We start from the raw sequence: 18548 nt of genomic DNA on the forward strand, positions 1-18548 counted from the left end.
GGGGGGAAATGGGCGCAGGATGGGCGCATGTGGTCTGGATTTGCGTAGCCGCGGCTAGAACATGTGGGACGGGCCTGGGATTTTATGGGGGTCGTCTTCTGTCTGTCCTGTCGCTTTTCTTTGTCATGTCATGAAGCAGAGCAAGTTGGGCGCTGTCATTTCTGAGGGAAGTGAGTGAGGTGCTTGGCTTACATGCCTTACTACCTTGGGTCCTGTAGGTAAGGTAAGGTACATACATGCCTGTGTTCTGTTACTGGACAAAGCACAGGCGGGACGGGCAGAGGGTCAAAACAGACAGACAGACAGGCGGATAATAATACAAGGCGCTTTTTTTCTTCTTGCATGCGTGCCGTGTCGGGTGCCTTTCTTTTTTGCTTGCTTTGATTGATGGCTGGGATGTGCAGCAGACGTGCGTTTTTTTGAGTGCAGTGGCTTAGATGCAGGTGCTGCGAAAGGGACGGGACGTGTAATGTTTGTTACACGTCTTTTTGTTGACGGGACTTACGGGATTCTGCGGTGTGATGGAGTTGAGGGAGACGTACATATGTACGATAATAGACTATTCGTTTGTCGTTTTTGGAACGTACGGGGGATAAGGAGGGACCTCTGGGGCTTGGGCTTGCTGGTTTCTTTGAATGGGGAGGGGAAAGTGAAAGTGTTTTGATGGATTATGCTGGGAGGGGGAGGGCTTGGATGGTTGGATGGTTTGGAACGACTGGGTGAGTAGATGGTTGGATGTTTTGGATGATTGGATGTAGTCGTATGAGTGCACGCGTTGAATGTGAGCTGTCTGTTGACTCTGGCATGGCGTGGGGTCTGTGGTTTGTGGTCTGTCGTCTGTGGTTTGTATGTAGGTTATGGCACGAAAGAGATGGCTGTACGAGTTCTTTTCGTCCTGCAGTCCTGCAAATCCATAGCATACCTAGGTAGGACTTTAGGACGTAGGACATGAGACTTGAGTCTTGGACTATTGTTGCAGTAGGAGACGGCCTGGGCCATGCGCTGCGCTGCCATGTAAGGCGCTGCGAGAGCTACGTGGATGGCCTTGGCATGCTTTCTGCTGTTCTAGTAGCACTACTATATGTGCTTTGACTGAGATCATATGCTCGCTCTACATGCACCTTTCGAAAGAAAGACCATGTTGTAGCACGAGAATGGTCTGATAGGTAAGTAGTGAATCATGTTCCTGTTTCCCTTTTCCACCTTCCAGGTCTCTCTCTCCGGGCAAAGCCAGGCTTCTTCTTCTTTGCTAACTCGAGATATGTGACATATCATCACCTCTGGGAATTGTCGTCGGGAATAACACCCGTTCGTTTTTCTGCTCAACTGACTCGGGCGACTGTATGTAGTACTTGTTCTCGTGAACCCCTTGGTGGTGTCAGGTACCAGAACGAGAAGTATATTTCGAGCAACCGGGGAAGAGAGAGAGAGAGAGAGACCATGCCTACAGAGTATCTACTAGTATGTATATGCACATGTGCTTACGGAGGACTCACACTTACACCTACCTTAGGTTTTGATCTGCGAGTGAGAAGAGCATGTCCCCCCACCTTCCCGGCGGGAGACACTTGGGGTTCAAAAAGACGGTGTCTTGGGGTTCTCTACGCTGTGAGGCACTCCGCAGATGGGAAGTAGGTTTTTTATCATAGCGGGAAGATTGTTTCCTCAGAGAAAGTCGGGAGAGTGGGTGTTTTCTCATTCGGGACACATGCTGGGGGGCAGGCTTTACGAGGAACACGCGCGAGCTGAAGAAAGAAGGCTTTTTCGTTCCTGGGGCTAGGTAGGGCGCGTTGGGTGGAAGTTCGGGTTTTTAAAGCTTTTGTGTCTCTGAGAGGCTTGTTTCGTAGATTGGGGCTGAGTCGGACCTAGGTAGAACGCTTTGATGCAAATCCAGTCTTCATTTTTTTTCTCTCTTCTATCGTTTCGTGAAAAGAGAAAGGCTATGTGTTTTGTGGAAAGTGTTGGGGATTATACGTGCAATAGCACCGCGGCATTGTCTTTTTGCCTACCTTGACAAGCCTTGGGGTTGAGCATGTATTATGGGTTCGACTTAGATGGGTATATCGCCGATCAGCTCGGATCTGTAACTTCCGTCCTGGCTGCCTCTTTCCATGCCGTAGATCCCTTTTCATCTCTTATATTCTGACTTGAAACAGACATATTGGGGGCAGAACAACAATAGATGGGTAGGAAAAAAAGGCGAAGGGGAATCGTCTACGCCCACCGCCGACCTGCAAATGTCTACGACAACCAGAGCTCATCTGCCATGGCGGGCAGACGTCCATTTGGAGGAATCCAGCCTCCACGTGATCAAGACGGTCACTGCTTCTGAAGCAAAAGATTACGGAGGGAATGAAACATGTAGTCTACGGAACGAGATCAAGGGGGGGGGGGGCTGAACGAAAGGATCCCCAAAGGGGGGCATCTCCGTCGTGCGCAAACGCAGTGTGCCCAATGAAGCAATTCCGTTTGCCGAGGAGGAGAGAGCGTAGCATCGGATGCCGGGGGGTTGGGGGGATCGCTGGCATGTTCGCGATGGGCGGCCTTGCTCGCTTGCGAGACGCGAGGTTCTTGGTTCCTGAAACTTGAGATGCCATTTTGTCGGACGAATGAATCTGGACAATGGGCAGTACTACATACCGGTATAGCGAGGGCCCAGCGAGGGGTGGTGATGATGATGATGCCTGTTTTTTGCCCTTTCTCCAATTTACTACCCAAAATCGAACCTGATGCCTGCCTTGTCCTTTGTTCCTTTCCCGCGTGCAATCGCGGGCGGTGGACGAGGCTGGGACTGGGCTGGGCCATTTATATGTCCAATAGCACATGCACAGCTAGTCATCGCGACATTAGCGGGCGTTGTTTGCATCTCCGGGGGGTCCTGTGAGAGAGAGAGAAAGAGAGAGAGTGAGAGGATGGATGATGAGGGAACAGGACACATGACCGCCTTTGCGGGATGGCACGATTCGCGCAGCTTCTCCTCACCAGATGCGTGTATCAGGTATAGACCATGCCAGTATGTGATCCTACTACTATCAGCAAAAGGCGATGTGCTGAGCTGCGTATACATGCGTGTACCTACATACATGACTTGACAGTAATAGGTAGTAGTACTGGTAGTCATTTTGCAGGCCGCATGTCGTGTTATTGGTCCAAAGTGGTCTGTATTCGCAATGGGAGCGAGTTTCCCGGATTGGACGGATATTTGCCTCGATTTAGCGGCCAGTGATGTGCAGCCGCGGGATCTGGGTTGGTTTTATTACTATGTTTGGTATTTTCGGGGCGCTGTGCGCGGCAAAAACGCGAGGCGGAGAGGAGACGCACGTCTGCAGGGAGTATATCCGTGCCTGGGGAGGGGATGAGGGGACCCCCCGGGAGGAGGATTACATACTTATTACTGTACTGCGCTTCTTCCGTCTATGGTAGATTCCATATACTAGTGTTTTTTGGTCTTATTCCTCGGGTTGTGGGAGAGAGACGGGGGGCCCTGGCTGGCTGGCGCAGCTGAGTGGTGTAGATTGAGGAACAGGACGAGATGGCTTGGGAATGGGGTTTTGTCGAGATATGGGATGGCAGTTGGGTGGAAAGTGGTTTTGCGTGGTGCATACCGCTTTCGAGTGCCGATAAAGGTTTGAGCATGGGATGTATGTATGCAGCATTATTCGGATGGCCATCGTCGAAACTGTTATCGCCAAGAGAGAGAGTAATGCGCAGCCCGTACAGAACCCGTACGAAGTATCAACAGCACGTTGGAGCAATCTTCTTCCAGCAGACCTACCCGTTAGTATGTCTTGTACGAGCATTTCTTCGTAGCCCTTGCCATGTAGTAACTCGATTATACGGGAGTACACAGCCCAGCAAACCAGGGTTTCGAAGGCAGCAAGAAAGGGGGGGACCAGAGCTGAAAAAGGCGAGCGACGACAAACGCAGGCTGGGGGATCGTCCGCTACCGCCTTTTAGATGCCCGGGCCCCCGTTATTACGGAGCTCCCCAGGACGGCTATTTCCGCTGTGGTTGTTCGCCTCGAATCGAGGATAGTCTGCTGTGCAGGGGGGAAGAGAACAGGAAGAGAGAGAGAGAGAGAGAGCAGCATGGGGCATGGCAGGGCATGGGATCAAACTGGCGGGCGCTGAGTGTTGTTATGTTCCAAGTAAGAGCCGGGCGGAGGCATTGGTGGTTAATAATAGCAAGCTTGCTTTCTTCCCTCTGCTCGTCTGCTGCTGCTGGGAGCATGCAGTGCGTGCGTGCTCTATTAGGATTCAAGGCATGATGGCTGTATATGAGATAGGAAGAGAAAGGATGAAACTTGCTGCGTAGACTTGGTAACGCAGCACGGAACTTACATCCTCATCAGGCACTTGCATCCTCATCAATTTTGATGGAAAGAAATGCAGTGCAATGCACTCCCCCCCTTCGCTCCCCGCATAATAGGCTACACGTCACATTCGCGTCGAGCCGTCTCTCCGTTTTTTTTTTTTATATCCTGCGTTGAACAGGGCAATAGCAATAACTTATTCAATGCAGGCTTTTTGAGGAGTCCCGGCGGTGTTCGTTTTTTTTTTCTGACATTTGTCGCGTGCAGGGCTGACGACTTACACCGCGTGCTTGTCAGACGCTACACGGCCATCCTTGTGTCTTGACTCCGCATCGCCATGAATTCCTTGTAGTAGTACTTGTAAAGGAGGGCATCCGTCGTGAAATGGCCTTTAGCTTGGCAGATTTTCAAGGCGAGTATGCGAACCTTGCTGGAATCAAGACTCACAAAACAGGGCAAGATGCGCCTCAGCTTACATCTCGCAGCCTCGCCCCTCGTTCCATCTCCAACCCCGGGCTGTCATCACCGCTTCCGTGATGCAAAACTCCCCTCGACCTTTTTCTCCGTCTATTCTTCCATATGATTACAGCTGGGGCTCATTATTGCCCAGTCGCCGACCTACTCCATTCCTCCCCCTCTTCTCAAATCTAACCCTGCGGTACACAGCATGCACAGGAACTTGCACCCTCGTCATCGCCATCGCAATATCCAGCACACGCCCAGCCGCGATATGCATCTACCGCCCTAGTCCGATCGATTCCCGTCGAGCCGACGACAATCATCTGTTTCACCCTCCAAATTTCCCCTCATTTAGATATGACTTGCTACAAAGCTACTCGTACTGCTAATACTTCATTTGCTTCCTTTTTCTGATACTACATACTACTGCTAAACCTGCTGGGGCGATGCTGCGCTATGTATGTATGTATGTTCATCGCGCTATGAATAGATCATGTATACAACCCAGATATGCAAGGCTTCACAAACTGAGAAAAGAGTGTTCCTTGGTGGCTGCTTTACGCCCTGGCCCTTTTCATCCTTTTTTTGATCCTGCGGTATGTGCGTGACCTCTGGAGCATTACCGTAAGGTACGAATGTGCTTCCCCCCTTGCTTGGAATACGAGCAAGCTTCAAACTTCATCCCAGATCCCAAACGCATGCCATCGGAAGCCGCACTCGCAACCGCCAGACAAAAACCACACATCAGGCACTCCTCGTACGTTCATCTCAGACAAGAGAAAGAGACCAATCTCAATCCGTATCGTGAAATCCACAGAACCCCTGCCCAAAGCAAAGCGTCCCGTGTGTCGTCATCAACATCATCGCGTGTTTCCCCCAAAAGCACCTAAACCGCTACTAGTACTACATACTAACTCCAACCCCTTGCTTCCCAGTCCATCTTCTCCACGCCCTCTTTTGTCATTCCCCTTCTCCTCCTCTTTTCGTCCTCCTCTTTCAAAACCATGCTTGGGGCTGGATTCTACTTCATCGTGACCCCGCTTCCACACGCCCTCTCTCTCCACCTGCTATACAGGTTTGTCTATTTCCCTCCCGTAGGTCTGATATCATCGTGCAGCACCGACGGGACGGGGTGGTTTAGCTCGCATGCTCTTACACCCTAGCTGTTCAGGTTTATCTACCTATCTATATTTCTCCACGATAGTATCGTACTCGCAATGCCGTCCAGTTTGCAGCAATGAGATATTTAGATAGAAGAGAACTGATACGGAAGTTTTTCTATTCCTTTTGGCGCCGCATTGCAGAAAACGGACTCCTCGGCTGGAACATGGGTGTTTGATGAGGAGGGGAACGCGCGTTATAATCCACCGCTCAAATTCCTTGCTTTGAACTGGTGCGATAAATGACGGTGGTTAGTTTACAACGATTATTGCTTGTAGATATTTTGCTTCTGTCGTTGTAAGTTTGAATTCCGTTTTTTGGACCGTATGATCGGCAAACGGAAAGCTTTTGGGGATGAAATTACATACCTTGTACATGCATGATGAGATCTCTTGACCTGTGTGCCCATCTTACCCTACCTATGGATGGGCGAAAATCCTCACGGTTTCAGGGCGTTAAATCTGACGTTTTATGGAGTCCTTTCTCCGTGGAATTTCACAGTGATTCCAGATAGATAATGTAGCCTGCCTCGGAATATCGGACGAGTCTCGCCATCTCTGCTCTGTAATGATTTTGCACGTTATTGTATCTGAAGCACCACGAGATATCTCCGACATGGAAACCGAACAACCCCGTTTATACAACTATCCAAACAAGCCCAAAACGCGCAAACTCACACCCCCATGAACCATAAAACCCTTGATATCCATCCTCCTCCCATATGTATATCCCATCCTCTAAAAACCGGGTCTCCCAGATCCCATAACATCACCTCACATCAAAATAGCCCGCACGCACAAGGGGAAAAAACACCGGGCGTATCCGTAGCCCCTCCTCCCTCGGGAATCCAAGGGTCCCCTCCTTCCCCCGGGATCATGCCATGCCTCATGATGAGATGATGCATGCGGGCTGGTTTTTTTTTTTTGCTTGTGTGTGTGTGTTCTCTGCCCATATGTCATGCACTACATCATTCTGGACCACAAAAAAGCGTGCATGAACCATGATGACTTTTGCGGTACCTACGTCGTTAGCAGGACAGGTCTTGCTTTAGCTTCGCTGTAGGGGTTTTTTTCTGCAATGGGGGATGGGAAGACGTCAAGGGAGGGGGTGGGTGGTGTTGGGGCAGGAAAGGGGAGTGGATGCTACTCTAAACAAGATCAGGACGAGATATCCGGGAGGGGGAACTGTTGTCGATCATGACGATGGCGAAGGAACAGTCCTTTGATCTTGTTTGGCGTTGATTGTCTGGTGATATCTGTTCATCGTGATACATACATAGCTTTGACGCAATGGTCGACAGTGTCCCTCCATATCTCATGTCCTGGTACGGTTCTTGATCAGACGCCTTTGGTTCATCCCAATGCTGTCCTCCGTATTGTGTAATCCAATGGTTTGTGTAGCTCATGGCCGCCATGATAGCGCATATGTGTCACCACATGCATCGCATCTTCGTTCGAAAGCCTTGTTACGTGGAAGGCGTAGCTGTGATACAGACATCGTCTAGCCTTCCATCTTAACATCGGACTCCTTGCCGAGATTCTTCAGCAGATAGCTCCGTTTAAAGTACTCGTTGGGATGCACAATTGTTTCGAGCTGGTTGCTCGTCATGATGCCTTCATCCTTGGCCTTTTTGATCTCGGCCTTGTGCAAGTGGTCAAAGACGCTGGGGGACGAGTTAGCTCTCCGTAACAGCTATAGAACCTACAAAGATCCCGGGGAGCAATGGGACAGAAAAAAAAAATTGACAACGTACCGGTTGCATGCCATGTGAAATTTTTGGTTATCCTTGTCTTCCTTGATACCTTGCAGCACCGACCGATCAGTTACCCCCATGGCTTGCACCAAGGAGGTCAAGTTGTCCATGTTGAAATGCCGGTACGGGCACCCGTGAGCCTCGCCAGGTCCCGGGGGATGCTCGGTGAGAATCTTCTGACAGCTAAACGGGCTGTAACCGCCGCCCCGCCGATTCGAGTCGCCGCCAACGTCGCCGTATGCGTGGCGGATGTTGTACCGGTACTCCTTGTTGAACGTGTCGTCCGTCACCTTGTGGAAGGCGCCGCGCCAGAACGCGAGACACTCTTCCAGGTTCAGGCCGATGCCCTTGAGGAAGAGCGTGTACTGGAGACGGCCGTAGTGCTTGAGGTGAGCATCGCGACGCAGCGACCGGTGCAGGTTGGACATGCACGCGGGGAAGTGTTGTGAGAGGTTGTCGATGTTGGCGGCCGAGATTTGTGCTCCGTCGACGGCCGTGGAGCCAGAGACGTAGGCCGAGTCGGGGGTGATGAAGTTTTTGGAGAGGTGGTTGAGGATGGGCGTTAACCGGTCGTCTTCGTCCAGCCGAGGCAGTGCTCGTGCTGTGAGCTGATGGGGGGGACATTGTCAGTTCCACGAGGCTGGAAATCTGCAGCAAGGGGACTCACCTCGAGTTGTCTTTCAAGTCGGCTCGTGAATTCTGCCACCACCATGCTCGACTGCTCTCGCCCAGGCACATACGCCTTTCCGGCTTTCAAAAACACCCTCCGGCTCTCCACCAAGTCGGGCACTCGCTCCCAGTCCACCTTGAACCACGTCTCGTCCTCGCTGCTCGTCTTCTTTCCGCTCGCCATGGCCGCCAGCTCGGCAGCATACCGCCTCTTCTCCTCGTCCGTCACGGGCTCCCACCAGTCGAGATCCAGGCTGGATACAAACGCGGCTCGCTCGCTCAGGTCGTCGCTGTTGAATCGCATCCGGAACAGCATCGTCTCGACGCGGGCAAACCTCCGGCGGAGGTCCTCGGTGGACGAAAAGGCTAGTCTCAGGATGAAGTGGCTGTAGTGGTCCTTTTGGCGCTGCGAGAGCAGCAGCTTTGTGTTGCTGGAGCTGTTGGAGTCGAGCGGCAGGTATTTGTCGAGGATGGGCTTCATGTGCGAGGCCGTCTCTGCAGGCGACCGGTTGCGAAAGGAGCACGCCTCGAGCTCGGCCAGGACTGGTACATGTCAGCTGCGTATAACATAAACCTCGCTGAAGCTCTCAAGTCACCTCGTAGTCGATCAATGGCCCATTGCTCAAACTGCTCGAGAGTAATGTCTGCCGTCGGCGCATCGGCGTAAAAGTTGAGGCGATGGGGATACTGCGTCTCTTTAAACTGGGGCGTGGCAAACTGCTTCTTGCGGTGGTCGACGACGTTGCGCCGCTTGGGGTCGATTCTGTTGTGGTCTTGTCGCATCATGGCTGCTGCTGCGGATCGTGACTGTTGAAGCCGAACTGTCACCGGATATGAGATGGGTTGTGGTGGTTGAGAATTGGCAGAGCGTGAGAGACGCGACTTGACGCGTCGAGACGTGGGGCAGAATCAATTAAAACCCATGGCGGCGGTACCTGGTCTCCCGCCGCAATTGGCGCTAGCGCGAGGTACCGGTCATCTACACCAAAGATTTGTCTTCAAGGCTCGCAGCCCATCTTGTAGAGCAGACCTACAAGGGAAGGCAAACATGTCATAGTATGAAAATTCCCAATCTCCATCTAATTGCTAAGTTCCTCGTTTCTAGTGCTAATCTGTCTCACTGAAGCTGGGCAACTCCCTAACCACAAGGTACCTGATCCTGATTCTCATCACAATAGGTCATGTGCGAGCATTTCGTCTGTTGAAACTCCAAGTCAATCTCACACTGAATCACGTGGAATCCCTGTCCATCACAGCCAAGTAGTATTTGTATCAAGGCTCATCCCAAGTTGATAACATGGATGGTGACACTCGCTAATTGGAACCGTCATATCGCTTGTCCATCACAACTAACGATCCGGCATTGGTCTTGATCGAATAACCGCAGGCATCTCATCGCAAACAGTCACGGGCAAGCACTTGCTTAGCCCGAAGAGGGAAGCCGTGCGAAATCACAGAAGTACAGCATCAAGTAAAAAGTACAAGTGAGGCTCCAGGTGAGAAAAAGGCGAAACAAAAAGAAATGAATCCCGCTTCAGTAGAATTGGGAATCGATCTCGTGACCGAGACAGGGGTCGAACCTGCAACCTCCTGATATACTTAATCGTAGTCAGACGCTCTGCCATTGAGCCACACGGCCATTGAACTGTGGCTGAAGGGCCAAGCCAATTGCTCCAAGAACTTTCGCCGCCGGAATCCACAAAGGCAAAAAAAAGAGGTCCCGAAAGCGAAAAAAGAACATCCAACGCAAGTTGGACGGTGACGATATCTTTGACCGAGACAGGGGTCGAACCTGCAACCTCCTGATGTACTTATCGTAGTCAGACGCTCTGCCATTGAGCCACACGGCCGGGATCTTGTCACGTGGAGTTGAGACGCTAAAGCCACTCATAGAACAGACAAGGACGGATCCCGGCAGCTGCTGAAGCTCTGAGTGGCCCAGCAGGTTGCATGCCCCGCTTTTCGACGAGTCCACTTGTTCGCCAGAGCCGATGCACGTTGTGGCTCTGGCTGGGCGGATGACGTTATGCGCCCGACTGCTGCAGCGACAATGGCGATAAGCCGATGATGCTGAATCACATGTGCTCGGTGATGGGATGCTTTGCATGATGCCTGATTGACGCCGTTCCGATACATCTTGAGTGCAGTACATGATGCCTCACAAGATGCTGCGAAACAGTAGTAATGGTTCCAGCTGAAATCAAACAATCCCCATCAGCCGTGGGCCCTGTGGTTGCAAGCACTCGCTCGCACAATCCAGTCCAGTACTTTATGTAACGTACCGCCCGCTCCGCTTCGGGCTAGCGCCGGCCCTGCAGCGCCCTCAAGCCCTGTAGCCTCTGCTGGCGCTCGCCCTATGGCTGCGGTGGAGACGCCCGGCCGGCGGTTGTACCTGCTACACGCTTCTGTACATGAACAGGGAGCAGACCCGCAGGCATGTCATGCGCCTCGCTTGTACCCGGAACGTCGACGCTGGATCGGACCCAAGCCAACGTCGTTCCAGCTTCGTTGACTCTTCGCGACAACGACCGTCTCGACTCGCCAGAAGCCTCAACGCCTCACTCGCAGCTCTCCCGTCTGCCGCCGCATTCCACCGCCCGCAGAGGCACCGCGTCGAAGCCTAGATGTCACCGCCATAGCAGAGCGCCGCCGCTCTTCTTGTCCTGCCCTGCCAAACCCCTCACCTCGCGACCTCTCTCTCCCTCGCGACGCCCTGCTGCCGCCTCGCCTTGCCTTGGCCGCACCGCGTGCCTCGTCCTCGCCCTGTCGCTGTCCCGCCCGAAGCCGGCCGTTCCTCGCCTCTTGCACCCGTCGAATCCGCGGCTCCAGGCGACATTGACCTTGACCGACGCGGCTCGCAACCGTCAGCCGTACGTGAGCAGCCCTGGGGATGCCCTGCCTGCTCTGAGTCGCATTTGATGGATGCTGATGCTCATGTTGGACAGGCTTTCAGTCAGCCATGAGCAACGCTTCGTCCTTTCCGCCGTCCTCCATCTCTCACGACCGCGGCTCCAATGCCGACTCCACGGCCAGCTCTGACAACGTCAACCTGACCCCGAGTTCCAGCTGTCATTCCGAGTCTGACATCCGGCCCTACCCCCAACGCAACGCGCCGGCATTTGTTCCAGATGGCCAACTAGCCTTGGCAGCCTTCTCCTCCGCCTCCTCCGCCTCTTCCTCCTCCTCTGCCGGCTGCAATCCTCCGCCCTTTGTCAGCTTTCAGTCAACAACCATCGCTCCGTCGCCTCCAGTCCAGTCTGCTCCTTCTGAAGATGCTGCTGCTATTCACGACAGAAGTCCGGTAGACACTGGCGCCTCTCGCGGCGATGCCTACTCGTCCCTCCGCATCTCCACCAACGTTGCACCTTCTTCCTCCATAACTTCCCCTTCCGCCTACCATCGCGAGTCTCCGACTGGTTACACGAGCCTCTCACCCATTCGCATCCCCACGCCTCTGAATCACAAGTCGTCTTCCAGCAGTATTCGCCTGTTGACGCGAACCCCTAGTCTCAAGGCTGCCCTTGCGCAGTCAATTGGATCTGCCAGCGGCACAAATAGTGTTATCTCGAGTCCTATGATCGCCGCCATGGGAGACGTGACGCCCTTACCGAGCCCCCTTCTGTCGGGAGAGTCGCCTGGACCATGGAGGAGGTTGGCAGGCTCCGTATCGCCGCCTCAGCACCGCAGTTTGCTGAGCAGCGTCGGAGAAGACTTGCCAGCCATGGGGGCGCCGGTAGGGGTAACCAAGGGCCCCAACACGACGGCACCTTCCTCGAGACGCAAAGCATATGCGAGCCTGGCCGAGCATGACGAGGCTAACCAGCCTCTACCGAAACCTTCTCAGCAAGCGCAGCAACCCCAAATACCACATACGAGGAACCGAAGCTTCAGCGAATACAAGCCAGATCCGGCCGCCATTCCTAAGAGGATCGTCTCCGTGTCTGGCCCGCACGCCAAGCCCGAGGTCCAACGCCCCCAGATGAAGAGGGAACAGAACCTGGCAGAGTCGCGCGGCCTGTCTCCCAGCGTTGCGAAGCCGCCGACGCCTCCTCCTAGTGAGAGCTCGAGAGACTCGGCCGAAGCCGCCTCGACGTCGCAGTATGAGTACTTTGAGGCCTTCGACCGCCATGATCGGAAACGGAGGCGCTGGCGCTCCGTGCGAACTGTGGGCCAAGGCACGTTCAGCAGAGTCGTATTGGCTACCAGTCAGATGGATCAGCCCAAGCAGACTTCTGCCGATCCCCCGCTTGACCGAAAGACGTTGGTCGCCATCAAGGTGTGCGAGCATGGTCCTCAAGGAGGAGCCAGCGAAGAGCGGGTGGAGATGAGTCTCAAACGCGAGCTCGAAATCATGCAGAGCATCCATCATCCCAGCCTGGTCAACCTCAAGGCGTGGAACATTGAGCCTACCAGAGCAATCCTTGTTCTGACGTACTGCCCTGGAGGAGACTTGTTTGATGTGGCCACAGCCCACCGAAAGCTGTTGACGCCGCCTTTACTGAGACGCATATTTGCCGAGCTGGTTGGTGCTGTAAAGTATCTCCATGAGCAGATGATTGTTCATCGTGACATTAAGCTTGAGAGTAAGTATTTGGCACAGCAGATGAACAAATCTTGCTAACACGCACACTAGACGTCCTTGTCCATCTCACTCCCAGCGAACTTGCCGATCCATCCATCAACTGGGCCACATATCCGTATTCAGTCACTGCGTTGGCGGATCTGGGCTTGTCCAGGCGGATAGCCGAAGACGAGAAGCTTGAGACACGCTGCGGATCGGAGGATTATGCTGCTCCCGAAGTCATCATGGGCCAACCCTACGACGGCCGTGCCACTGACGCGTGGTCGCTGGGTGTGCTTCTCTACGCCCTCCTCGAATCTCGACTTCCATTTGATCCTCCTCCGGGGATGAACGACTCTCATAGAATGCGTAGTCGAAAGAGTCACCGGATTGCGAGAGGTGAATGGCGTTGGATCGAGTACGGAGGCGACGACGGCGACCACGAAGCGAATGAAGCACGCTTCAAGGAGAAGGGCCTGCTCGACGCTATGCACATCACGGAAGGCCTCCTTAAGCGTGCTCGAAGTCGATGGACACTGCCGCAAGTGTCGGCCACGCCTTGGGTGCGAGATGCCATCTCTGTCGAAGGCGGCATCCGTTTCAGGGAGGAGGTTGAAGGAGCCGAAGTGTGAGCGACACAGCTCCCTGTGCTTTCACCGTTATGGAACGTGTTGCTTTCTTTGAGCAGACAGCGCCCAATCAGACAACACTTTGGTGATCTTGTCACGGCATGTTTGATGCTTTTGGGCTCGACGGCTCACATCAGCCTTTTTTTTTTCCTCGCTTCATCATCAACTTTTCCTTTTTTCTTCTGGCATCAGGACTATACTGGCGCCAGCATTCAATTTCACGCGTTCTTGCTATCTCAACACGGAAAATGGACAGAAAGCCCGTACAACCAGGAGTTATAGGGCGGTAGAGGGCGAAAAGATGTATTGCATGAAGACACACCCGGAGCTCTTTGCAGGTAGAGCAAGATGGTTCAGATTCGCAAGAGACCCTTGCGTCTGTAAGGGGAGGAAAGGGAGCGACTTGGAGATCATCCGGCAGAGTTGGGTGTGTTTTCTTTGGCTTGGGATCAGGATTTGCTTTTCTTTGCCTCTTTCCTTTTCTATATGTATTTCGGAACCTTGCTTTGACAATAAATGTGACGTGTCAGCTTTGTCGCTCTGGCAATCTGCCTTGATTAAGGGGGTCTGGTAGGTAGACTGTTCTGTATCAATAGTTTTTCTTTTCTTCATTATATCAGTAGAAGAAGGAGGAGGAGGGGGTCTGGTAATTGTCATGCGTATGCGTAAATGGATCATGGGGGTGGACATTCGGTAGCCGGGTTCACTTTTGCTGTTTTGTTTTGGCTTTTGGTAGGGTAATTATTAGAGTTGTAGGATAGTTAATTGAGTTTCTATTTGCTTGTGCTTTGAGAAGCTTGACGTTGTGCGTTTTCAACTTGGACATGTCTGCTTTGATAGTCCGAACGGTGAATGAATGCCTCTTTGCTCTAAAGTATCTAGTTTGCGTCTCGATGCTAACAACATGTGGGAAACACGTTTCCGCGAGGAATAAGAAAACCACACCACCCGGTTTCTATACAGAAAGGATGGGCATTGTGTATAATGATTGTGTTGGGTAGAAAGGCGGAAACAATTGGTAGCGTGATGTTTGGGTTTATATGACGCATAGTCTATACATATTAATCTTCGTTTTTTTGCGTGAGGAGAGGTCTTCTTGCGGGTTTATGCTTTTCCAGTGCTTTTTGTGTTTTGAAGGGCGAAAAAAGATGGATTTGTCTCTGGAAAAGGACACAGTACGCTTGTTGGAGAGGATAGTGTAGATCATTTTGAGGTGCCTATACCTTATATAACTCTATATATATGCCTCTCTGTGTGTTGTCGTAGATCAGATGGTCAAGGGCCCGGTCTCTACCTACATAATCTATACATATCTGTCTGTCTGTAAAATGCGTGTGTATCTTGTACTTCAAATGGGAAGAGGCAACTTCTGCTTTCATATTACCCTCATATAAGATACAGTTTCGTCCCCCTGAAATAGACAAAAGAAACCCAAGAAAACCCCCCTCTCATTTGAAACGAAGAACGCGGTTTGCCATTCGCCGAATACCTTAACCTGCCTCACAGACAGAATAACATATTTACACAAAACCCTTCGTCTGAGGGAAGCTTTTCTTTAAAAGTTTGCCAAGAACCCCCCTCCCTTCTTCTTCTTCTTCTTCTTCTGCTTCTTCCCGCAACGCATGCAAAGCCCATTCAGGAGCTTTCTAGTTCCTCTTCTTAAACGTCTGCAACAACCTTCCCACATAAAGAAACCTTCCATGTCATTTCTTCAAGACCTAAACTCATCGCCACAAGCAAAACTTGCCCAACAATTAAGGGAGAAAAAGAAACACATATCCGCCATCCCCCTGAAAAAAAACTCAACAGAAGAATCGAGTTTCCCGTTGTATGTTTGTTGAAAAACTTGCAGTATTACACTGGGGGCATAGCTTACATGGTTTCTGTTTCTTGGGTTGGCACTTTCTTCCACCCGCAACTTTATCTACTTTTGCTCGCTTCCTCTTTTCGTTTCGTCGCTTCGTCCTTGTTATATCATTCGTTGAAAACCACGCCCGTATATTGGAACTGAACTTTGCGAAAAGCAAACGTATTAGTCCACCAATAAGTCCCATCATTGAGCATTTATACAACGGCGTTGCCTTGATTCCTTCCATCGATTCTTGCCGGGTTGTCACTTTACAAAGCTGGCAAGACTGTCGGTGTCTCTCAGAGATGGAGTAGTGCCAGTTACGTCTTTTCCACCGGCGACATGTCCTGGAAGAGTTCAATGTTCCCTTCACGCGTTCATCTCCTTCAAATGGCGATACTCCTAATTATGACACCCGTTTCCAGCTGAACTTTGGAGGCTCCCCGTTGAAAGCCTATTGCAAGTGTTTTCGCATTCGTAGTTCTACGGCAACTCTCTCCAGCCAAGTCTACTGCAAGAAGAGAGAGAGGACTTCAAGTAGCAGGCCTAATCCTCTTTGGGCCCAAAACGAGCTTCAAGCACAACATATCTTTTTTATATCTCGGACGCCGTTTCCATTATTTTCCCATGTCGGCTCATCCACATCATCATCTGCCAAGCTCAACTCAACTCCTAAGTCGGCATCTTCACAACACCAATCCCCCCCTTATTCACGTATAGCACGGCTCACAGAAGTCCATGCAAAGCGTGCAAGTCATCGACAGAGCCTCGCACTTCGCCACCGTGTCACCACCCTGAAAAAGCCTAACAAGCATAGTGATTCGCCCTTTCTATGGAGGGGGCCCATCCGCCTTTTCCACCGCAAGCCGCTGTCTCATCCTTGTACAGAATAAGATACAACAAGGCTAGACAGGCTCGAACCAGTTCTTAGACAAAGGAGGCTGTGTTGGCATGTACGAGATAGTAGCCCGTAAAGATGGCGAAACTAACGCGTCTATGCCTCCCTACTGTTTCCACTCGCGACGACCTTTGGAAGACCGTGCGCGGTTCTGCTGTGTCATGTTGAAATGAGTGTCGTATGTAAGTGCAGGCCCTTCTTTTCAGCTGAGCGGTAGACCCTCTTCTGGACCTTTCGCAACTCCCACCCTTACCCGCTGCAAGCTGAGCTCGCGGCTATACGGCAAGCAAAGAGTCAAACTCAGAACTTTGACTGCAAGTCTGTACTACGGTACCCCGTCCAAAGACCCACGACAGCGCATATGAATATGCCGGCATACGGTGACTGGACGCTGGGGCCGCAGAGAGCGGCCAGAGACACAGGGCTGAGCAGCAAACAGATGTGTGGCACAGCACACTGGGCGTCGTTGCAGGGGAGCAGTAAATCCTGCCGAGGACTTTGCTCAGGGGCATGTGATTCCTCGAGAAGGAGGCTGCTTCTCCCGGACTCAAACATGCATGTAGGCACCTTTGAAGCCGTGCTGGCAAACAAGGAATCGAGAGCATATGGGACAAGGCGTCCGGAAGCTTCCCTTCCGGGACTGAGACAAGTGCCATGGTGGGCGAAATGTCTTTGCTTCAGCTTGGAGCTTTCCCGCCTCTATGAGGTCTGGTTCGTCGTCGTTGCGTAGCACATGACGCCCCTGGTCATTCTAGATCTGCAAAGCATGTCATTCAAACTCGATGGCGTAACATTCGCTCACACTGTAAGCGCTCGTCGTTCCCGGATCTCACAACGATGCAAACGCGGAGCGCGGGCACTCTGCTGTACAACATGGCAAGCCAGAAGGCGAAGGATAAAAAAAGACATAGACTCTTCTCCAAGGCCACCAGCTGTCATCCCAGAATCGAGAGGCTCTGCTTGTGAACAGATGCAATTCGAAGCGGCATTCATGTCGAGCAGTGGCATGCTTCCGTCTCCGCACGTTTGCTGGGTAGACGACTTCAGGCTCAACTCACTCTGCATATCAAGGACAAAGTTCGCGGCACCGACAATAGTCCCTCTGCCTCCCACGCTCGCTTCTTCTTGGCACTATCCTTCGTCCATCCTGCAGAACCAAAGGAGCGAACCGATTCGTCCCATCTCGACGAGGCTGGCCAGCCTTACCCCGGAAAAGGAGGTCGTTCAAGTCCCCAGATACCGCCACAGCGGACCGGCGGCTATCGTCGGGAAGCAGCATGCACTGTCTGCCGTCTGATGGCATGGCATTTCCTGGGGAAATGTCCACTCTGGAGGGCCTCTCCGGAAAATCACTACTAATGGAAATTGAACCCCGACATCTTGGCCATGGGCTTATATGAATGAGGCCTAGATACGACGCAACCATATGTTGTAGGCTCGATATTTGGAGATCTTGATGTTGGAGTAGTAGGTCGTTGCGGGTAGCGGTGCTGGCAGACGTCGGAGCGCTCCATACAGTGAGTTCTGGGTTAGGCGCACGCTCGGGGCTGGCTGGCACAGCTCGAAGCCGAGCCGTCCCCGAGAGAAGTCTTTTCCTGCAAGCCACTGCCACTGATGAGCCTCGGCTTCGAGCTGGCGGGCTGAACGTCAAGGTGCGTCAGACATCTGTCTAGTCACGAGCAAGGGGCACATTCTGCCTCGAGAATCGCAGCGAGTGCCTCCCCCGACTCCCAGTGGCTGTTTCGACGGGTCTCGATGATCCGGACAAATCTTGGCTGGTTATTCCGTCCACAACGGAGCACAGCACAGGAAGAGGGAGCTGGAATCGCAGCTCGCACGGGCGCGCTGGAGAAGTAGCAGGTGGATCGTTCCAAGGGCATCTCGGCAGGGTTCCAGCAGTCGGCGGCAACTCTGAGCTCCGCTTGTCAGTCCCCGCATCAATATTGGCCTCTTGGGCACGATTAGCACGCGCTCCTTTTATGTAGTAATTCGGCAGTGTTCCGGCTTGGTCCCCATCCCCAGGGTCGTCCCTCCAGCGCTGCCGAGAAAGAGAACGCTTGCTGCGTGTTAGAACTTGGGACGCGATGGTCGAGCGTTGTCCCTCACAGCCGGGATGGCTTTTCAGGGGAACGTGATGCATGCGGCTTCCTCCCGAACTTAAGAGCGCCTCCCCCGTTCGAATCGGGATCCCATCCTGGCACCCAGTCAAGGCCATGCGATTGGTAATGCTAAAACAAGCCACCACTTGAGCATTGCT

The 18548-nt window shown here is 52.5% G+C and overlaps 2 protein-coding genes and 2 non-coding genes across 4 annotated transcripts; 1 reads left to right on the forward strand and 3 right to left on the reverse strand.

Annotated features, from left to right (window-relative positions):
* Positions 1-7432: 7432 nt before the first annotated feature.
* Positions 7433-9140, reverse strand: BBK36DRAFT_1182093 (DNA primase, large subunit; the record flags this gene model as incomplete). Its single annotated transcript, XM_024896292.1, has 4 exons — positions 7433-7595; positions 7686-8293; positions 8353-8897; positions 8951-9140. The coding sequence occupies 4 exons, from the start codon at positions 9138-9140 to the stop codon at positions 7433-7435; spliced, it is 1506 nt and encodes a 501-aa protein (XP_024746818.1).
* A 773-nt stretch (positions 9141-9913) lies between these two features.
* On the reverse strand, positions 9914-9993 carry BBK36DRAFT_t163. Its single transcript has one exon. It is a non-coding gene; the product is annotated as a tRNA-Arg (tRNA).
* Positions 9994-10125: 132 nt separating this feature from the next.
* BBK36DRAFT_t162 lies at positions 10126-10204 on the reverse strand. Its single transcript has one exon. It is a non-coding gene; the product is annotated as a tRNA-Arg (tRNA).
* Positions 10205-11313: 1109 nt separating this feature from the next.
* BBK36DRAFT_1126993 (kinase-like protein) lies at positions 11314-13547 on the forward strand (the record flags this gene model as incomplete). The annotated part of the gene is made up of 2 exons (XM_024891452.1): positions 11314-12937; positions 12988-13547. 2 exons carry the CDS (start codon positions 11314-11316, stop codon positions 13545-13547), a joined length of 2184 nt encoding a protein of 727 aa, XP_024746819.1.
* Positions 13548-18548: the final 5001 nt, after the last annotated feature.

This window comes from Trichoderma citrinoviride (assembly GCF_003025115.1).
Source record: "Trichoderma citrinoviride strain TUCIM 6016 unplaced genomic scaffold BBK36scaffold_13, whole genome shotgun sequence".
Classification (NCBI taxonomy): domain Eukaryota; kingdom Fungi; phylum Ascomycota; class Sordariomycetes; order Hypocreales; family Hypocreaceae; genus Trichoderma; species Trichoderma citrinoviride.